Source organism: Schistocerca serialis, chromosome 4, assembly GCF_023864345.2.
Source record: "Schistocerca serialis cubense isolate TAMUIC-IGC-003099 chromosome 4, iqSchSeri2.2, whole genome shotgun sequence".
In the NCBI taxonomy this organism is placed as follows: domain Eukaryota; kingdom Metazoa; phylum Arthropoda; class Insecta; order Orthoptera; family Acrididae; genus Schistocerca; species Schistocerca serialis.
Window position 1 is genome coordinate 227,375,995 of NC_064641.1, and position 20,505 is coordinate 227,396,499.

A 20,505-nucleotide genomic window follows, 5' to 3' on the forward strand; every position below is an offset into this window, starting at 1 on the left:
ACACCAGAAAACAGGATGATTAGGAGAATAATAGAAAAATTGTGGAATAGTAAGTGCAACATTAAGTGGATTACAGAAATCAAGGAAGATATGGATGAGCTACAGATTACATTACCTAAGAAACAAAACTGACAAAATCAGGAAACTCACAGACAAACCAGACTGCAAACGAGAATCAACAAACAGATAGTAGGAAGGATGATTTCTGATGAAGAAAGAAGGATGAGAGCCAAGAGAATGAAGAAGTACTGGGCTGACAACAAACTAAAAAATTCTTTGTATAAAGTTGACTAGAGTGGTCCAATGAAGGCCATAAAATGTAAATAATAATAATAGATTTGAAAACTCTTCTGCTAGCTCTCCGCATTTTATTTTCATGGGTACATTTCTCAAACAGTTTTGTAGCCGCGTGTTTCATGCATTTCTGTGCCAAAGTTAAATTCATTAATTGCTGATGATACAAATCATTTTTCCTTCTAGTGTTGTACATGTGAAGATCACTGTTCCTTTCAAACTCAGATGGATTGCCGATAGCAAATTTCATAAGGGAATAAATGTACTGTGAGGCTGCAGTTAATATTCTCAGCTTCTTAAAGAAGTGTGTGGAGGATGTGTGTGTGTGTGTGAACCTCAAACATAATTCTAATTATTTTCTGTTGTGCAGTGAGTAATTTTTGTTGGAGTGAGGAGTTATCCATATTATTAACCCATAAGACATTAGTGAATGAAATTATGCAAAATATGTTAACTTACTGACTGCTGTATGCCTCAAGTTGGAATTATTCTTACGGCAAAAGTAACCAACTTAAACTTTTTATCAGGTCTATTATATGGTTTTTCCCAGTTTAGCAAAGCTCTACAATCTGTTCCTAGCAAAGCTCTGCATTCTGTTCCTAATGGGCTAATTGTGACTGACCAACCACTAAAAATGACGCCACTGGATGTGGTATAGAGGGGTGTGGTGTTCGCACACTGCTCTCATGGCCATTGTCTGATTTCTTCAATTTGAATCCACTAGTTCTCACTCAAGTTGCTCCTCAATTGGCATCATGAGGCTGAGTGCACCCAATTCTAGTCCTCCAATGAAGAAAACATGCATAGCTGCATTGGAATTCGAACCTGGATCTCCTATGCAGCAGCCAGACATGCTGATAACTGAACTGCGGAGTTGGATGTTTGTCTAGTTTGTTTCCATCAACAAGCACAGCAAAGAACTTTATTATTTTTTGTTGGTATGCCATCTTAGTAGGGAGTGGGAAGTTTTTGACAGTACAGATTCAATTGAGCTGTGTTTCTCAAATTTAAAGCTAGCCCATTTTTACAAAACCAGTCAGTAATTTTAACAAAACCATCATTTACTACCATTTTCTCCGTTGCTGCTTTTTTGTTTGGTTTCACACCTATGCTTGTATCACCAGCAAACGGGACTAACTGTGCTTCCTAATTCAAATGAAATGAAAGATCAATAAGCTAAAACAAGAACAGTAGTGGGTCAAAGATAGAACTGTGGGAATCTCATTGTAATTTCTCTAAATGCAAATTATGCATTATTCCTCTTTGTCTCATTGATTTTCCGTCAGATTTAGTCCCTGTGGTTGTAACACCTTAGAGGGAATGTGTCATGCAGTTCTCCAACTCCTCAGCAGATCTTCTACACTCAGCCAAAATTTATGCGAAGAACAAAACGGTGTTCTGAAAGGATAGGCTAAACACAGTTTGCGATGCCTTGTTTGTTGCTGTTCGAAGTAGTTTATTCTGTCGCGAAATTGAAGTAGACAGTTCCTGTGAGTTAGTATGGCCAGAGGTCATTGTTGACAACTGGAATAAAATAATAATTGGATCCTTTTACCGACTACCCTCAATTTAGATGATACAATTGCTGAAAGGTTCAAAGAAAACTGGAATTTGATTTCAAACATATACCCGACTCATATGATTATAGTTGGTGGTGACTTTAATTTACCCTCAATATGTTGGCGAAAACACATTTAATTCCAGAGGTACACATAAAACATCATCCGAAACTGCCCTAAACGCATTCTCTGAAAATTATTTCAAGCAGTTAGCTCATGAGCCCATGCGAATAGTAAATGGTTGTGAAAACACACTTGACCTCTTAGCAACAAATAATTCTGAGTTAATAATGAGCATCAAAATTGATAGAGGGATTAGTGAACAGTATTGTTGTAGTGAGATTGAATATTGTAACACCGAAATGCTCCAAAAATAAACGAAAAATATACCTATTCAAAAAAGCAGATAAAAATTCACTTGACACCTTCCTGAGAGACCATCTCCACTCCTTCCAGATTAATGATGTAAGTGTAAACCAGATGTGGCTTGAATTCAGAGTAGTAGTATTGGCACCAATTGAGAGATTTATTCCAAATAAATTAAGAAACAATGTAGCTGAACCTCCTTGGTACACAAAATGTGTCAGAACACTGTTGCACAGACGATACAAACATGCCAAATTTAAGCAGACACAAAATCACCAAGATTGGCAATCTTTTACAGGAGCTCAAAATTTAACACAGACTTCAATTTGAGATGTGTATAATAGTTTCCATAATGAAACTGTCTTGAAACCTTGCAGAAAAACCAAAGAGATTCTGGTCGTACGTAAAGCATGCTAGCGGCAAGACACAATCAATACCTTCTCCGCACGATAGCAATGGAGATATTATCGAAGACAGTGCTGCCAAAACAGCGTATTAAACACAGCTTTCCGAAATGCCTTCACAAAGGAAAATGAAGTAAATATTCCAGAATTCAAATCAAGAACAGCTGCCAATATGAGTAACATAGAAGAATATATCCTTGGAGCTGTGAAGCAACTTAAATCATTTAATAAAAGCAAGTCTTCTGGTCCAGATTGTATACCAGTTAGGTTCCTTCCAGAGTACTTAACATTCATATATAACCGTTCGCTCGACGAAAGATTCGTCCCCGTCCGTCCGTGGAAAGTTGCACAGATCACACCAATATTCAAGAAAGGTAGCAGGAGTAATCCACTAAATTACAGGCCCATATCATTAATGTCAGTATGCTGTAGGATTTTGGAACATATATGTGCTTGAGCATTATTAATTACCTCAAGGAAAACGGTCTATTGACACACAGTCAACACTGATTTAGAAAACATCATTCTTGTCAAACACAACTAGCTGTTTATTCACATGAAGTGTTGAGTGCTATTGACAAGAGATTTCTGATTGATTCTGTATTTCTTGATTTCTGGAAGGCTTTTGACACTGAACCACGCAAGAGACTTGTAGTGAATTGTGTGCTTACCGAATATCGTCTCAGTTATGTGACTGGATTCGTGATTTCCTGTCAGAGAAGTCACAGTTTATAGTAGTTGATGGAAAGTCATCGAGTAAAACAAAAGTGATTTCTAGCGTTCCCCAAGGTAGTGTCATTGGTCCTTTGCTGTTCCTTAACTATATAAATGATTTGGGAGACAATTTGAGCAATCCGTCTTAGGTTGTTTGCAGATGATGCTGTCATTTATCGACTAATAAGGTCATCAGAAGATGAAAACAAATTGCAAAATGATTTAGAAAAGGTATCTGTATGGTGTGAAAATTGGCAGTTGACTAAATAACGAAAAGTGTGAGGTCGTCCGCATGAGTGCTAAAAAGAATCTGTTAAACTTAAGTTACATGATAAATCAGTCAAATCTAAAGGCCGTAAATTCAACTAAATACTTAGGAATTACAATTATGAACAACTTAAATTGGAAGGAACACATAGAAAATGTTGTACAGAAGGCTAGCCAAATACTGTGTTTTATTGATAGGACACTTAGAAAATGCAACAGATCTACTAAGAAGACTGCCTACACTATGCTTGTCCGTCCTCTTTCAGAATACTGCTGCACGGTGGGGGATCATTACCAGATAGGACTGATGGAGTACATATAAAAAGTTCAAAGAAGGGCAGCACGTTTTATATTATCACGAAGTAGGGGAGAGAGTGTCACTGAAATGATACAGGATTTGGGGTGGTCATCATTAAAACAAAGACGTTTTTTGTTGCGGCGGAATCTTCTCACGAAATTCCAATCACCTACTTTCTCCTCTGAATATAAAAATATTTTGTTGACACCGACCTGGGTGTTCATTCTTCCCGCGCTATACGAGATTGGGATAATAGAGACTTGTGAAGGTGGTTCGATGAACCCTCTGCCAGGCACTTAAATGTGATTTGCAGAGTATCCATATAGATGTAGATGTAGATTTGCGGCAATACTTGGTTGAAAACCTGCATCCCTTTTAGTAATAAAATTAAAACAATTTGGAGTATTGTTAAAAGGGAAACAGGGCAACCGAGAGCACAGGAAGACTGTATTTCTAACAACACAATCCTAGAATGATGATGTTCAGGCTAAAACTTCAGTCTTCTTGTGAAACATGTGATGCCCCATGTTCAGGAACTGCTCCGATACAGCTGATTTATCAGGTTGTCCCAGGTGGTATGGTGATGGTGTCAAACTGTTGCATCCTTGAGCCCCCGTTTCGCGATGTACATCTAGCAGTTACAGAGGTCAAGGATCACACTTTATTAATAATTATACCACAAAGTAATATCTCCAATTACAGTAACATTTTCAGCAAGTACACCAAGTCCTTTCATCCATACATGAATTTTTTCATCATTACTAACTTTTCTACAAGAGTGTGTATACAATGTAAATGGCATATTACTATAAACGTAACTAGTGGTACTTCGGGTCAATTCAACAATGCCAAGTCTTGTAGGCGATGACATATCGATTGGTGAATGATTCAAGTCCAGGAAGAGAGGTGTTCTCACAATGAACAATACCTAGGGTAAACCAACCACTACCAGAATTTCCAGTAGCGACATCCAGTGTAAAGTTGACCCTACAGCCGCAGAAGAATGTAGGTCCATTTAAGATTACTGCTTGAGCTGATCAAGATGTCATCGCCTACAAGACTTGGCATTGTGGAATTGACCTGAAGACCCGAAGTAGCCCTAGTTATGTTTAAAGTAGTATGCCATTTACAATGTATACATGTTCTTGTAGAAAAGTTAGTAATGATGAGAAAATACATGTATGGATGAAAGGGCTTGGTATACTGGCTGAAAATGTAGCTGTAACTGGTGATATTACTCTGTACTATAGTTATTAATAAAGTGTGATCCTTGACCTTTGTAACCGCTAGACGTACATCGCGAGCCAGGGGCTCAAGGATGCAACAGTTTGAAAAAATTCGAAAACATAGTGCCGCACTGCCCGCTGAGCGCCTAGTGAGTTGGATCGCAACGTGCCCGACTTGGCTCGGTGCAGTACGATACACATGCTGCTAGTTTTACTACAGCACGTGTACGGGATAACTCTCTCCCTATGGTGCCTTCAGAGTCTAAGTCAGTTATCAGTGCGTTACGTAATGAAGGTCACTCGCTCTCTATATAAGTGGACAGTGCACGCCAGCGGAACCATTCCCCCCTGAAGATATCTGTTTTGAGATGTGTGTTTCAACATATAAGCCTAATATAAGATTTCCCAAATTGCCATGGGATGTTATATATGCCGCATTTTCTTAGCGTAAGAGCTTCTTCAATTTCGCTGATATATATGAGACATTTGATGTTGTGACTTTTGATGATTCTTTCTTTTCTTGGAGACATGCTGCCAAAATGTGGCAAGAAGTCCCCTACATTAAACTTGCTTTGATCAGAATGCCATGGTGTACTAAAGATATAAAAAATATCTTGTGAACAGAAAAGGGAAATGTATCTTGTAGCTAAGAAGAGTAATGATCCAGAAACAGTACACCATTGTAAAAACTAGTGCACTATAATAAGATTTTTTTAAAAAAAAGTCCACAAGTGTGTGCATTATATCTGAGATTAGCATATCTGATAATAAAATTAAAACAATTTGGAGTATTGTTAAAAGGGAAACAGGGCAACTGAGAGTGCAGGAAGACTGTATTTCTAACAAACTCAATGAAAAGAACAAACTCAATGACAAGATGTCAGAAGTAGAAAACATTTTTAATAATCATTTTTAAGTGTTGTAGAGAAAATAGGATCCAGCTATTCCTTAGAAAATGATAGGCAGCATATAGAAGAGGCAATACCTGTGTAATTTGATAAAATTGAAATACAACCCACCTGTACTACTGAAATTAGGATAATAATAAATTCACTCGAAAGTAAAAGCTGACATCGAATTGATGGCATTTCCAACATAGTACTAAAAGTTTGTTCCCAGCAGATAAGTAGGATCCTCATCCACATATGTATAGCTCACTGAAACAGGGCACTTTTCCAGATAGACTGGAATACGCTATCGTTAAACCATTGCATAAAAAATGGGACAGGTTTAATGCTAACAACTACTGCCCAGTGTCACTTCTGACGGTTTTATTAAAAATTCTTGAAAAAGTAATGTATTCAAGAGCAGCAATACATATCTGTAAAAATCAAGTACTAACAAAATGTCGATTTGGTTTTCAAAATGGCTTTCCAACAGAAAATGCTACATATGCTTCCACTGATCAAATATCGAATGCGTTGAATAACTGTGATCTCTCAAAGGCTTTCAACTGTGTGAATCATGTAATTCTTCTAGATAAGCTTATGTATTGTGGTATGAGTGGGACAGTGCACAAATGGTTTAATTCATATTTAATTGGAACAACACAGAAGGTTGGAATTAACAGTACAGATAGTCTGCAAAAATCAGCAGAGTCCTCTAACTAGGGAAGTATCAAGAATGATGTCCCACAGGGTTCAGTCTTGGGTCCCTTATTGTTCTTAATATGTATATTAATGGCTTGCCACTCTGTATTCATGAAGATGCAAAGCTAGTTCTTGTTGCTGATGATACAAGTATAGAATCACATCCAACAAACAAGAATCAGCTGAGTAAATTGTAAAAAGTGTTTTTCAGAAAATTATTAAGTGGTTCTCTGCAAATAGACTCACACTAAATTTTGAGAAAACACTGTGGATTCAATTCTGTACAGAAAATGACATACCACCATTGATAAATATAGACTATAAACAGAAGTCTGTTGCTAAGGCAGAATATTCAAAATTTCTTGGTGTGTGCTTTGATGAGAAATTGAATTGGAAGAAATACATTGATGATGTTGTTGCAAATTTTGGTGATAAACATATCAGTCAATTAGCCTACTATGCCTATTTTCATTCATTGCTTTCATATGGCATTATATTTTGGGGTAATTCATCATTAAGAGAAAAAGTATTCATTGTGCAAAAGTTTTTAATCAGAATAATGGCTGGAGCCCACCCAAGATCACCTTGCAGACATTTATTTAAGGAACTCAGGATATTGACAGTACCTTTGCAGTACATACATTCACTTATGAAATTTGCTATTAATAACCCATCCTAATTCAAAAATAACAGTGATGTGCATAACTACAACACTAGAAGAAAGTATGATCTTCATTATTCTGGGTTAGATCTGTCTTTGGCACAGAAAGGGGTGAACCATGCTGCCGTAAAAATCTTTGGTCATTTGCCAAATAGCATTAAACATCTGACATTTAGCCAACCAACATTAAAAAACAAATTAAAAGAATTTCTGAATGACAACTTCTTCTACTCAATACATGAATTTTTAAATATGATGTAGTAGCTGTAAATAATAATAACAATAATAATAATAATTATTATTATTTTGTGTAAAGGAAACTTACATTAAAGTGACATGTTCCACATCATTATGAAGTGTTGTATTCATGATCTGTGGAATAAGTATTAATGTATGTATGTATATGTGTGTATGTATGTAATACATTGTGTATCTGACTGACAGAATGACCGCTTTGTTGGAACACTTTTCTTTGGGGTATGCAGGTCACTCGGCAGACTTGTTATCAGAGACCGTATGTGTTCCGCATACCAGAGAGTGTAGACATTTCCACATAGTGCAGAGTGATGACAGGTTCTGGCCTGTAAATAGTAGGTTGGTGCTTAAATTCCTAGAATTTTTGTAGTTGCTATGTGTTTGTTTATTAATTGTCATTTTTTATTTGTAGTTAATTGTTGCTAATTGAGATTACATTTTGTCATTTGGAGAAAGTGAATGGAGCTGCGGGTGCTAGAAAATGGAGTTCCAAGTGGAGAATTAGAACAGTTCCAACAAATTCTTCTGTTTGAGTTTAATAGATGGGTGACAGCAGCAGAGGCAGCCAGAAACATTTGCGCTGTTTATGGAGATAATGCCATTTGACAGGGTATGACAAGAAAATGGTTTTCTGATTTTAAGGAGGATCATTTTGACATTAGTGACTCTCCAGGTTCGGGAAGACCTTCAGGATTTGAAAATCGTATTAAACACTTTAATCCTCAATGATCCACATCAGTGTAATCGAGCACTGTCAAATGTGATGAAATGTGATCATTCTACCATCATGCGACAATCGCATGCAATGGGGAAGGTACAAAAATCGACTGCATGGGTACTGTACACTCTTTAAGCCAAACTCACAAAAATCAGCAGGCGGTCATATTAAGTGCATCTCTACTTGCTCGTCCTCAATTGGCTCACGAACAAGTCCAACCATTCCCTTCCTGTATCACTGCTGGTGACAAGAAACGAAGTCAATATGCTAACATATAGGAAAAGAAAGAAATGACTGAGTCCAAACAAAGCAGCAATTCCCCATACAAAGACCTACACTCGTGCCCGAAAGGTAATGTTATGCATATCGTGGAAAAGTGACAATGTGTGGTGTACTATGAATTGATTCCCCACGTGTAACCTTTACTGCTGACATTTATTGTCTACAAATGAGACGTCTTGTGGATGCAATCCAAGAACAACGACCAGGAAGACTGTGTGAAATGATGCTACTCCATGGTAACACTCACATGCATTCTGCAAAAACACTGTACAGGAGTTGGGTTGGAAGTCATTTGCAGCCACTTTATTCCCCTGACCTTACACCATCAGATTTTCACCTTTTCTGATCTCTACCAAGCAACAGTCAAGGAATTTTCTATCTGGATGAAAATGTACTCCAAATGTGGCGACAAGTTCTTCGTCTCAAAATCGAGAGATTTCTACAGCCGCAGAATCAAAAAGTTACCACAACGTTGCCAGACTGTTGTAAATAGTGAAGGAGAATATATTATTGCTGACTAAAGTCTCTATTATGTGTATCCGTTGTGTTTATTAAACTTACGGAAAACTGCTAAGAACTTGTGCACCCCAGCACAACTCTTGTTAGTCAGCTTCTGGTAGACACTATGTTCCAGGGTATTGTGGCACCCAGGAATGGTAAGCTGCCATCTATTTTTTCACTTCCATAGTGAACTGAATATTCAGATGGATTGGGTTCAAATGTTGGAGAAATATAGGTAATGTCTGTGTTCTGCGTGGCCACACCACAAATGAATTGTCTACATGCCGTCAGAAACAGGAAGGTTGGAGACTTTCTGACTACAGTCTTCCTTAAAGTAGTTGCCACCATGGGAGACAACATCTTCTCCTGGTCACATTGTCCACTTCTTCAGAATAGTGATTATTGACTAGGAAATAGATTGAGGTAAGCACATGTTTAAACAGTGCCACAATATCTTTCTCAAACTTGCTGCTGATGGTAAGCTCCAGTTCTGTAGAGGTACTTTCATAAATGCTTGTAGTTGAAATGTCTTCAGGTGTCCTATGAAGTCCTCTGAATTCTGGATATGTCATTATTTGGTGGTGAACTTGAGAAGTGTATTTGCAACAAGTTCATTGGGAAAGCCTGAAAAGTCAGATCTGGCACCTCTACTGAGAGGAGATGGCCAGTGACAGAGGTGAATTTGACAATGTCTCTGTGACTGCTGTTAGAATTAAGTGATGGGCAAGTGCAGTCCTAGTGGAAGAGAGGGTACCTTATATGTGATGGGAACTGCGCATGGTGTCCATTACTATCACTGTATCTGAAGATCTCTTTGAATGTCTCTGCTGTATTCTGGGATTGGGTAGGTAGCGGTACCTGGAACTAACAGGCTGGAATAAACAGCATGCTAAGGTTCACCAAATGGCAAAGTATACTCTTCTTGAGACCCAAATGCAAAGAAGAAAATGCATCACATTGGTTTTGTTGGTCGAGAAAGGTCTGAACTTTGCACCAACATCTGGGCAACTCCAATCCAACTTGTGAAAAGCTAGTATAGAGCAGGAAATTTCAAAACTTCCCAGTGACATTGCAGAATAGATTTGGAGGGATACCTGCTGGATTTGAACCTGAGCCCCATATAAAAACTTTAATATCGTTTCAGAGGAAAGGAAAGCTCTGGGAGACTTGAGAGCAGACCAAGACCTCGTTTTTTTTAGCTACTGATGAAGGGAAAGCCACTGCCCTTCTCTCACGGATGACTACAACAGCAAGATAGAGGCTTTGCTCGATGACCCTGCATATCGCTAGCTAAGAGAGAATCCGATTGGCAAGGTTCAGAGAAAATCTTTAGACCTTCTCAAGAAGAGTTCTGTTCCAACAAATGTAATCGAGGGCCTGCGCCAACAGGCTGCAGTTCCCTCAAAACTGTATGGCCTGCCAGATTCATAAGGAAGGGTCTCCTCTTTAGCCTAGTAGTAAGCAACATTAGAATGCCCACCTATTTCCTGGCTAAACATCTTACTTCACTGATGGGACCTCTCATTGACAAATGTGACAATTACATCTGGAATTCAGAGGACTTCGTAGCATGACCAAAGACCCTTAAACTACAACTGTCAGATCTTTTGGTTAGATTTGATGTTGTTTCTTTATATTTGAAAGTATCTCTGTAGGACTCACTAGAGCTTATCAGCAGCAAGTCTGAGAGAGACAGTGTGCCATTGTTTAAATACATTCTTACCTCAATCTACTTCTTACTCAATATCCCGTACTTTGGACAAATGTTCAGTGACACTGTAGCAAGTCCCCTGTCTCCCATGGTGGCTAACTATTTTATGGAAGACTTTGAGGTAAAACCTTTGCCGTTGGTGAGTCTCTAACTGTTCTGATGGTATGTAGGCAAAATTTGTGGTGTGGCCCCCTGGAATGGAGACATTTCCTGTGTTTCTTCAGCATTTGTACTCTCTTCACATGAATATTCAGTTCACAATGGAAGTGAAAACAGATCACAGCTCTCATGGTTAGAAGAAAAGCTATCACTACAGTGGTACTTAGTGTCTACCACAAACCAACTCAACAGAGTAATATTTGCAGGCCACAAGTTGTCATCACCCTGCACAGTGTGCTAGTACCCCATTCTCTCTGCTACATAAAGCACATGTGGTCTCAGATACCAACAGTCTGCCTGGTGAGTTGCGTCTCCCAAAGAACAATGTTACATTACAGCAGTTATTCTGTATTACAGTGAGTGCCAATTATATTATAAAATAACCCAAGACATTAACATTGCGAGCTTCTATGCAGACACTTTACAGTAGTATAGAAAGAGTTGCCTAAACATCATACGAGTGCTATCCAGAAAGTAACAGACATTTTTGTGTATCGCAGCAGTGGGCGTAGCTACAGCTGCCATCTTGCTGCAATAACATTCCTACACTCAGTACACATCCAGCACTGGTAGTGAGCGGTATGTGTCCCTACTACTGTGCTTTCTGTGATGTGTTAAAAATATGCACTGCAATAGAAAATACTGCCACTTGTGGGTGCATTCTGCAATTAGGTTTTTGTTTGCAAAAAACTGCAACCAAGTTGAAATTTATTGTGAGTTTTGATTACAGAAGTTTCGTGACATTTCCTCCAAAATTGACAGTGTTTTAGTGCATGAAACTGTGGTGGAGAACCTTGGTTACCAAATATTTTCTGCTCGGTGAGTTCCCAAAATCCTAATGGAAGACCACAAAAAATAGTGTGTGTTGCAGCAATGACCTTCCTTGAAGATTATGAGAAAATTGTAAGAGAGTTGTTGATCATACCGTAACTGGGGATGAGACTTGGATGAAGCATCTTAGTTGTTAAAGGAAAAGGTAGTTGATGGAATGAAACGCATAAATTCTCGTAGAAACCAAGGCTGTGTTCGCAAATTCTGTCAGCTAGAAAGATCATGGCCACTGTGTTTGGGACTCAAATGGAATGATTCTCATTGATTTCCTTGGATGTGGCACAACAATTAACTTAGTTAGGTATTGTCAAACACTGTCAAAGTTAAGGCAGGTGATATAAAACAAGCGTCGTGGAAAACTTACTCACACGAAAGTTTAGTTGTTTTCATGACAACGCGTGTCCTCAATGGCCAGTTGTACCGAAGAGATCCTAATGGTTTTTGGCTAAGAGGTGTTTGATCATCCACAATACTGCTCGGATTTGGCACTGAGCAACAGCCACCTCTTTCCCAGCAATGAAGACGTGACTCACTACATGATGATTTGGTAGTGACGCTGAACTGCATGCTGGTATAAACCAGTGGTTGCAATTGCAGGTTTCTATAATAATGAAATTTGGTTTTTTCGTATTGCTAATTTTTTATTTCAAATTACCTGTTTCATTCTGGATAGCCCTCATGTTTTAATTTGATCTGATAAGTTGTTGAATATACGTGTACTGTGTACCCTATCTGAATCCGTTTTGCACTAACGTTAATCCCATGACAATTTTGTAGAGGCTGTTTTGTCCTGGTACTATATTCATGCTTCTCTCTGTTTTTGAGAAAAGAGAAATATTGATAATCACACATTCTAACCACAGCGGCTGCAGAGAATGGTCATGTATGTGTAAGGTGTGCTTGCTTGTGTGACTGTGTATGTTCTCTTTTCTTTTCTGAAGAAGGCTTTGGCTAAAAGCTAAGTGTGTAACAGTCTTTTAGTTATTCCTGTCTGCAACCCAATATATATCTATTGTGAAATGGTTGCCAAAGTTTGTTTTCTTGAGAACTCTCTGCAAAAGTTTCCTCCAAAAATTTATCTACTGTAACTCATTAGCGAGTGGAAATATGTGGAATAAACTAGTTTCTTCAGTTTTAGATCTCCTACAGCAGTGATGATGCATATTGTAAATGCAGGTAAACTAAAGTGCTTAATTAATTGTGAGTTTTCCATTTAGGGTTGTGACTTACATCTAGTAACAAAAACTTGGGAAAAATTTACATAATATCAACAATATGATTGCAAATACACTTCTAGATTAGATTAGGTTAAATTTTCGTTCTGGAGACCAAAAATGAGATGATTCTCATGGGTGTGGAACTTGTCAGAAAGTATAACATACGAACATTAAACATTTGAATATAATACTGATTACCCTGATCATTTGTTAGGAGATTGTCGAAATAGGTGAATACAATGCGTTAAACTGGAACAGCTCATATTTGCAGAAGTAACACGCTGTCAGAATGAAACATTGTAATGCACTATTAATAAACTTATCATACACAAAATACCTAATCTTGACTGTTGTGACCAACTGCTGTCAAAACTGAAATCTGAGAGCTATTTTTACTTAAGCTGGGTTAACAATCTCTGTTAAGATGTTCATCTATGGAGTTTGCCACTGGATAACATTGTGTAAGTCTCACAATATTCCACCCGTACAACTGTTCAGCAACTTCACTTTATGGTACTTGCTGTCGTCACTGCTGCAAGACATGACTGATGTTAATCGCGCAGCAATGTCAAAATTTATCAGGCCAGGAGCAGTATATACAATTGCACGTTGAAGTGCTCACAGTTGGATGAAAGCGGTGCTCCTGTGATGAAAGCTGAAAGAAATTTCTACAGTGTGCTGTGTCTGGCCATGAATCCGGAAGTTCTTGTTTCACTTTTTTTAATTTAACAGCAACCAGTGCTGGATTCCACGTAGTGCTGATTGAAACCGTGCACCCCTGTTGACCAGATTGTCTGCCATACAGATATGTATGGCCTCCTTAAAAGTGCAATCTCAGAATGACAAAGCTGAGCATAAAACTTCAGCCATCTTGTAAAACGTGATGCCCCATGGTCAGACATGGCTCTGCAGTCACTGATTTATAGGATTGGTCCAAGCATATATGATGGCATTCAAATACAACATTCTTGCACGGTTCAACATGTCTATCCAATATAAGATTTCTCACATTGCCGTGGGATCTTATATGAACCAAATTTTTTAAGGCCAAGATTGTCTGACCAAACATAACAAATTCCTAAATTTTTCTGGTGGATAAAATCATAGTTGATGGCATGTCTCTAGAGAATTCTTTCTAATCTTGAAGCTATACCACCACAATATAGCAAAATGGTCATTGCAGTGGGTGCCTCCGAATCTTCATTTACTTCCCTACACTGAAATCACTTTGATCAGAATGCATTGCTTATGTGTCTATTCTCTGTGGGATGCACGGAATATGATTACTGTATTTTAATGTTATTCTTCCCTTGGGGTTTTGCTACAGATTTTATTGAAACAAAGCAAAAGCATTCTCAATATTTATGAATCCCTGATTCAGTGATAATTGATACTCATTGCTCCATTATATGAGTTCATGACATCCAAGTTGGCCATTGAGCAATATCTGTTCCTTAAGCTAATTTATTATAGACTGATTAAAATCCAATGTTTTTTTATGTGGTTGGTGATAATTTTAGTAAATATCAAGTTCTTTACGGGAAGGAGGCTGATAGGTGTTTAATTTTTGTTTTGTCTTTTCTGTATTCTTTTTGGCGAAATATAATCATGCATTTCTATAAATGACCAACACAAATTATTAATTATGAGAGAACTGACATGGAATTTGGCTCTGAACAGCACCAAGTGATCACCCCCCCCCCCCCCCAACCCTCCTCCCCTGCCACTGCTGACTTGCTTTATAAGATTTTAACAATGCAAAAATTGCAAGGTATTTTGTTACAGTAGTCAGATAATTAGATGTATAATTCAAATGATATTTTTACAGAAACATAATTACATCAATACATCTTACTAGTTGCTTGGAAATGTCTAGCATAGTTACAGTCTTCAAAGACAAATATAAAATTTGTACATTTAATAATAGTTCTTCATTAAACTTAAAGTATATTTTAAATATTTCAAGATGGAATTTGCGAACATATTTAGATAGTCTGTGTTGATCATACAGTGATAGAATTTTAGCATAAAAATATGTTTAAGTTACGATATATGAGATTTTATACATCAGATAACAAATTATAAGGTATTGACAGTAGATACAAGAAGTTATATTATTCGCAATACTGTATCAGTTATCACACTAAAAGTGTGGATTGAGTAGTAAACTAAAAGCGTCTTGATACCGTACATTACAACCTCCTTGAAATGTTTTAAGTTATGAAAAGTTTAGTACAGAATGCACATATTTTACATGATACGAATCACAATACTTGTTACTTTGTAACATTAACTGAATTTTTCACCGGTGCTTGACACCACATGACAACAATGTTAATTAGGAAACACTTTCCTGATGAGGGTTGAATAAAACTTAGGCAGTTTTTTGTTCTACTGATTTTTATTTGTATGAACTAGTTTTCAGCTTATTAGGCCATCTTCAGATAACTTTCCTGATGGTCTGCAAAATGTTACTTATTTTATCGTGAACTTGCTTTCTTATTTAATATTGAACAACTTTGATTAGTAACAGACATGACACTATGATAAAATATGGTATGTTATTATTTAGTTGTAATTTTATTCTTTTCCTGTTCCAGTTCCACCAATGCTTGATGAATGTTTGGACTTCCTTGAAAAACGAAACGGAAATTTCAAGTATGAAATTATAGTTGTTAGTGATGGAAGTACTGATAACACTGTTTCTGTTGCATCGCAATACACTAAAAAGTTTGGATCAGAGAAAGTCCGAGTATTAAAGCTTGTTAAAAACAGGGGTAAAGGAGGTGCAGTACGGTTGGTAAGGAAGTTCATTTTTGGCATCTTGCATTTAGTATTATTGTTTCATAAGGACCCATCTTTACTGTATTAACTACCAATTGCATTACACAAGAGAGAAACAAATCATTTGCATAAAAAGAGTAGAAAATATGGACAGTTGAAACAGAACTGTAAATTACATACTGATAAGCAAGGTCCAGCATGGAATAATGACAGTATTATGAAACGCATTGATTGCAATTTACCATATAGTGGAGATGTTGAGTCACAGACAGGCACAACAGAAGGACTGCTAAAAAAATGAGCTTTCAGCCAAAAGGCCGTCTTCTGAACAAGACAACATACAAACATGTTCATGCAAATGCAACTCACATGCACATGACAACTGTCTCTTGCTGCTGAGGCCAGTCTAGTGTGAATGGGTGTGTGTATGTTGTCTAATTCAGAAGAAAGCCTCTTGGCCAAAAGCTCACTTGCTAAGCTGTCATTTTCTTGTGCCTATCTGCAATTCATCATCTCCACTATGTGGTGATTAGCCATCTATCTTTTTCATATTATTGTCATAATTATAAGAAATGTTGATGACAATCACTATAGTGTCTTTATGTAATATTGATGACACCTTCAGCTATATTTATAGGCTATATTTTATTTGTAATCAGTTTCGGTGCTATGTTACATCTTTCCAGGCCTCTCTATGATACTGAGTAATCATATGGATATTGGGTAGCCATTGTTAATGTCTCATAGGGTGGGCTTTTCAAGCTCACATTCCCACCCAGGAGGCACCACGATTGGGCATGGCCACAGGTGGGTAGGGTTGGGCAAACAGTTGATGTACGAGCATTCTTGCAGCTGGTCCATAGCCCGCACAACCTAAGTGCAGTGGCCATGTGCATGCGGGGAGGGGTGACCAGGCTGCTTGTCTACACTTGAAACACATGCACTAGGGCCATCTGGCATGTAACCTACAGTACCGCTCCTGCCCAAGGGTGTGATGAGAGGCATCCTTTGCTTGTGGGGCAGCATCTGAGCAGCCTGTGATGAAGGGTACAAAAAATCAATAACTGCTATGTTGAATCTTTTTTGATGCTATGGTGTGAACTATGTAGCTCATCAACAGCATATAAATACAGCTGAATGTACCATCCCTACTACACAAAAATATAGTCCCGAGACATACTGTAAATGGATGTGTGGAGATCACTGTAGCAATCTGATCCACAAGCACAATCAGATTTCTGAGTAATTGAAAGTTCTTGTTGTACATAAATGGAACTTAGAGTATTGGAGCCAAAAGCATATATTCTTACTAAAATCATTGTTACGATGAACTTCCAATAATTCTTATCTGTTAATTCCACTGTAGGAAACATACGTGACTATGTTTCACAAAGCTCATTCAATAGTTCACATTGATTATTTGCATACAGCTCTTATTTAGAGTGACAACAAAATGCTCCTTGTGCCACATGTGGTGAAATAGGAAATGAGCTCTGATGGCTTAGATGCTTTCAGTTAATTTCACTGTGTTATAAAAAATGTTATACTCAGAATGTGGACTGCAAATGGTAGTATCAGTCACTGGAATGCTCACTGACTCTGTAACCTTCCTTCATCTGCTGTGTATAATCACAGGAGGTAATCATTACAGCATGGAAGCTCTGTAACCAGTGGCAACTGTTGTATAAGAGCACAAGAGCATGTGAACACCCCAACTTTTGACGCCTTGTGGATTTATTGATTGTTTTTCTTTGAATGCTGTTAAACATAATATAGATGTGGTAATCTAAAATTCATGGCATAATTCTGCCGTGCTATGCTACATTGCTACTCCTCAAGGCTCCATGAAACTTGGCATCGGAGTCACGAACACACCATTAGTTGTGCAAGTTTTAAGGAGCTTTTATGCATGCACAACTGGTGTGATGTAATTGCCTTATGGACCAAATACATATGGATTTGATAAACGACGTGCACAGCTCATGGCAAGCACAGGTAGCCCTTACCACTCAACTACAAGTTTGTGTCAATGCCATCAGGTGGTATCACATTGCAGTAGACTTTGCCTCTGTTTGTTTGGTATAAATCCTGTTAGGAAGTAGCACACTCCTCAGATGTGTCAATTCACTCACTATATGATGAAATTAGATTGGACATCAGTATATGTTAGAGTTATACTGATAGAAAAACCTATTTTGTAGGATTCTGAATGAGATATAGTGTATTAAGTTTTGGATTTTATAATGCAGTGATTCATTTGAGGTGCTGTGAACCATAAAGCACGCCATCATTAATTGTGAGACTGTAGCATTTATTCATGCTTCTGACATCTGTTGATATTATGATGGATTGGGTCTATCTGTGCTACTGGCCAACAATGTATAAGATAAGTATGACTACAAGCAAACATTTAATGAAGAAGTGCATAATAAGCATAAGATGTGTGGGTGCAATGTACGAATGTCTAATTTTTAGCCCGGAAGTTAATTTGTCAACTAATACATACACATGTGTTAGGAATCTTGTACATTTGTCTGAGAAAATAAAAAGTATGAAAACTCTCACTTTCACAAAAATGTGAACGGGAGATTAGCAAAGGCTTAAACATTATTTTGTTCGTGCCGTAAACTGTATTTAATTGTGTACCAAACAACAAAATTAAAAAAATTCTTTCTTTTTTTAGACAAGTTACATATGTTATTATTATTATTATTATTATTATTGTAGGCAGTGGCTCTAGTTGTATAAATATCTTGATAAGCAGAACTGTTACACGGCAGATGCTATTAATTTCACACTCTCATATTTATCTGAATCTAAAAATTTGTGAACACCCAGAATGTATACTTATGAGCCGCCACTGACTGTAACAAATATGTCTGAAAAGGCCACATACAAACTTTTGGTGGGGTGGGGGGAGGGGTGGGGGGTGGAGGGGGGGGGTGCTCTTGGTGCTCAGTTCCTACTTGAGCTAAGAACATGGGGAATTTCTTGGTTTAGCCGAGACCAGTGGCCATTTGTACAGCAATTCAAACATACTGTAACTATGTCACAGTATATTAAGCAGGGTTTGAACATCCTGGAGCTAGCACCCAAGCAGATTATTTAAATTGATTAATTCCTCTTGCAAAAGAACTTAATTGGACTGAAATTAATGCTCAACTAATAGCACCATGTGTATGTGCACCTTTTGCATTTTACATGCAAAAACAGTCACCCGTAACTACCTCCGGACTGGAGCGAGACTGATGGTTCAAATTTTTTCCACTGGTCTGTCGGACCTTGGTCTAGGGTAAGTTTTAACCATTTAAAAAAATCTCTTATTGTGAGGATTTTATGTGCAAAAAAAACACATTTTTCTGGAAGATTTTTGAAATGCGCCACTTCTTCATCATCATCATCTTGGACAGTTTCCAGCCACTGGCTGGGTCTGTCGGGAACACAAGCCTCTCCATCGTATTCTGTCTTTCCACCATTCCCCCTCTTCCACCTTCGTCCAGTTCTCTCCTCTTCTCATCACACATTCCTTCACTCCCTTCACCCACCTATCTCTTGGTCTTCCTCTGGGCCTCTTCCCCTCCAGTTGCAGATCAAACATCCTCTTTGGAATTCTTCCCTCATCCATTCTCTTCATGTGTCCATACCACTGCAGTCTTGATTTTTCTATCCTGTCCTGTACTGGTTCCTCCTTTAGTCTTTCCCTCACATACACATTTCGCAATCTGTCTCGTCTTGTTACACCCAACCTGCTCCTCTGGAACTTCATTTCACTAGCCTGTATTCTACTTTTGTCGCTTTTGTGCATTACCCATGTCTCACTTCCGTATGCCAATATGGGGACAAAGTAGGTTTGGTATATAATTCCCTTGGATATCTGTGGCACCTCCTTGCTCCAAATAAGCCCCCTAATGCATTTGTAGAACTGCCCTGCTTTTCTGCACCTTTCATTTATTTCCATTGCGTTTCCCCCCTTACTTTCAATCACGCTTCCCAGGTACTTGAAGTTCTCTACCACTTGTAGTTTTTCCCCTCCACAAGTTATATCCACATTTGGCCTATTCTTCTTCCTTGTTGTGACAATTATTTCACTTTTCTTTGCAGAGAAATGCATTCCATATTGTGCTGCCGTTGGCTCCCATGCATCTAACTGCTCTTGCACCTCCTTCTCGCAATTTCCCCATAACATCAGGTCATCGGCAAAAAGCACTGCTTTCATTTTATGATCTCCAATTGCATCTGATACTTGCTGTAGGATTTCATCCATAACAATAATAAACAATAAAGGCGAAAGTGCACTTCCCTGTCGCAGCCCATTTTCCAGCTTGAACCATGCAGTACGTTCCCTCCCCACTTTCACACAACTCTCACTTCCCTCATACATTTTTCTGACTTTTCGTGTAATCTCTTCATCTATCCCTTTTGCGTCCAGCACATCCCAGAGCTTGTCCCTACAGATACTGTCATACGCCTTCTCAATATCTAAAAAGGCCATGATTAAGTCCTTCCCGTACTCATAGTGCCTTTCCTGCAGTTGCCTTACCGCAAATATGAGGTCCGTTGTTGATCTTCCCGGTCTGAAACCGTACTGCTCCTCTTGCAGTCTACTTTCAATACTGCTTCTTATTCTCTTCTCCAGGATCTTTTCATAGATTTTTCCACAGTGGCATAG

At 38.1% G+C, this 20,505-nt stretch overlaps 1 protein-coding gene across 1 annotated transcript in view; it reads left to right on the plus strand.

Moving 5' to 3' along the window:
* The window catches only part of LOC126473381 (dolichyl-phosphate beta-glucosyltransferase), a 116,830-nt gene that overhangs the window by 26,293 nt on the left and 70,032 nt on the right, over positions 1 to 20,505 (plus strand). Inside the window, exon 3 of the mRNA XM_050100390.1 lies at positions 15,653 to 15,852. Coding sequence (XP_049956347.1) covers positions 15,653 to 15,852 — 200 coding nt within the window. The remainder of the gene's footprint in view (positions 1 to 15,652; positions 15,853 to 20,505) is intronic.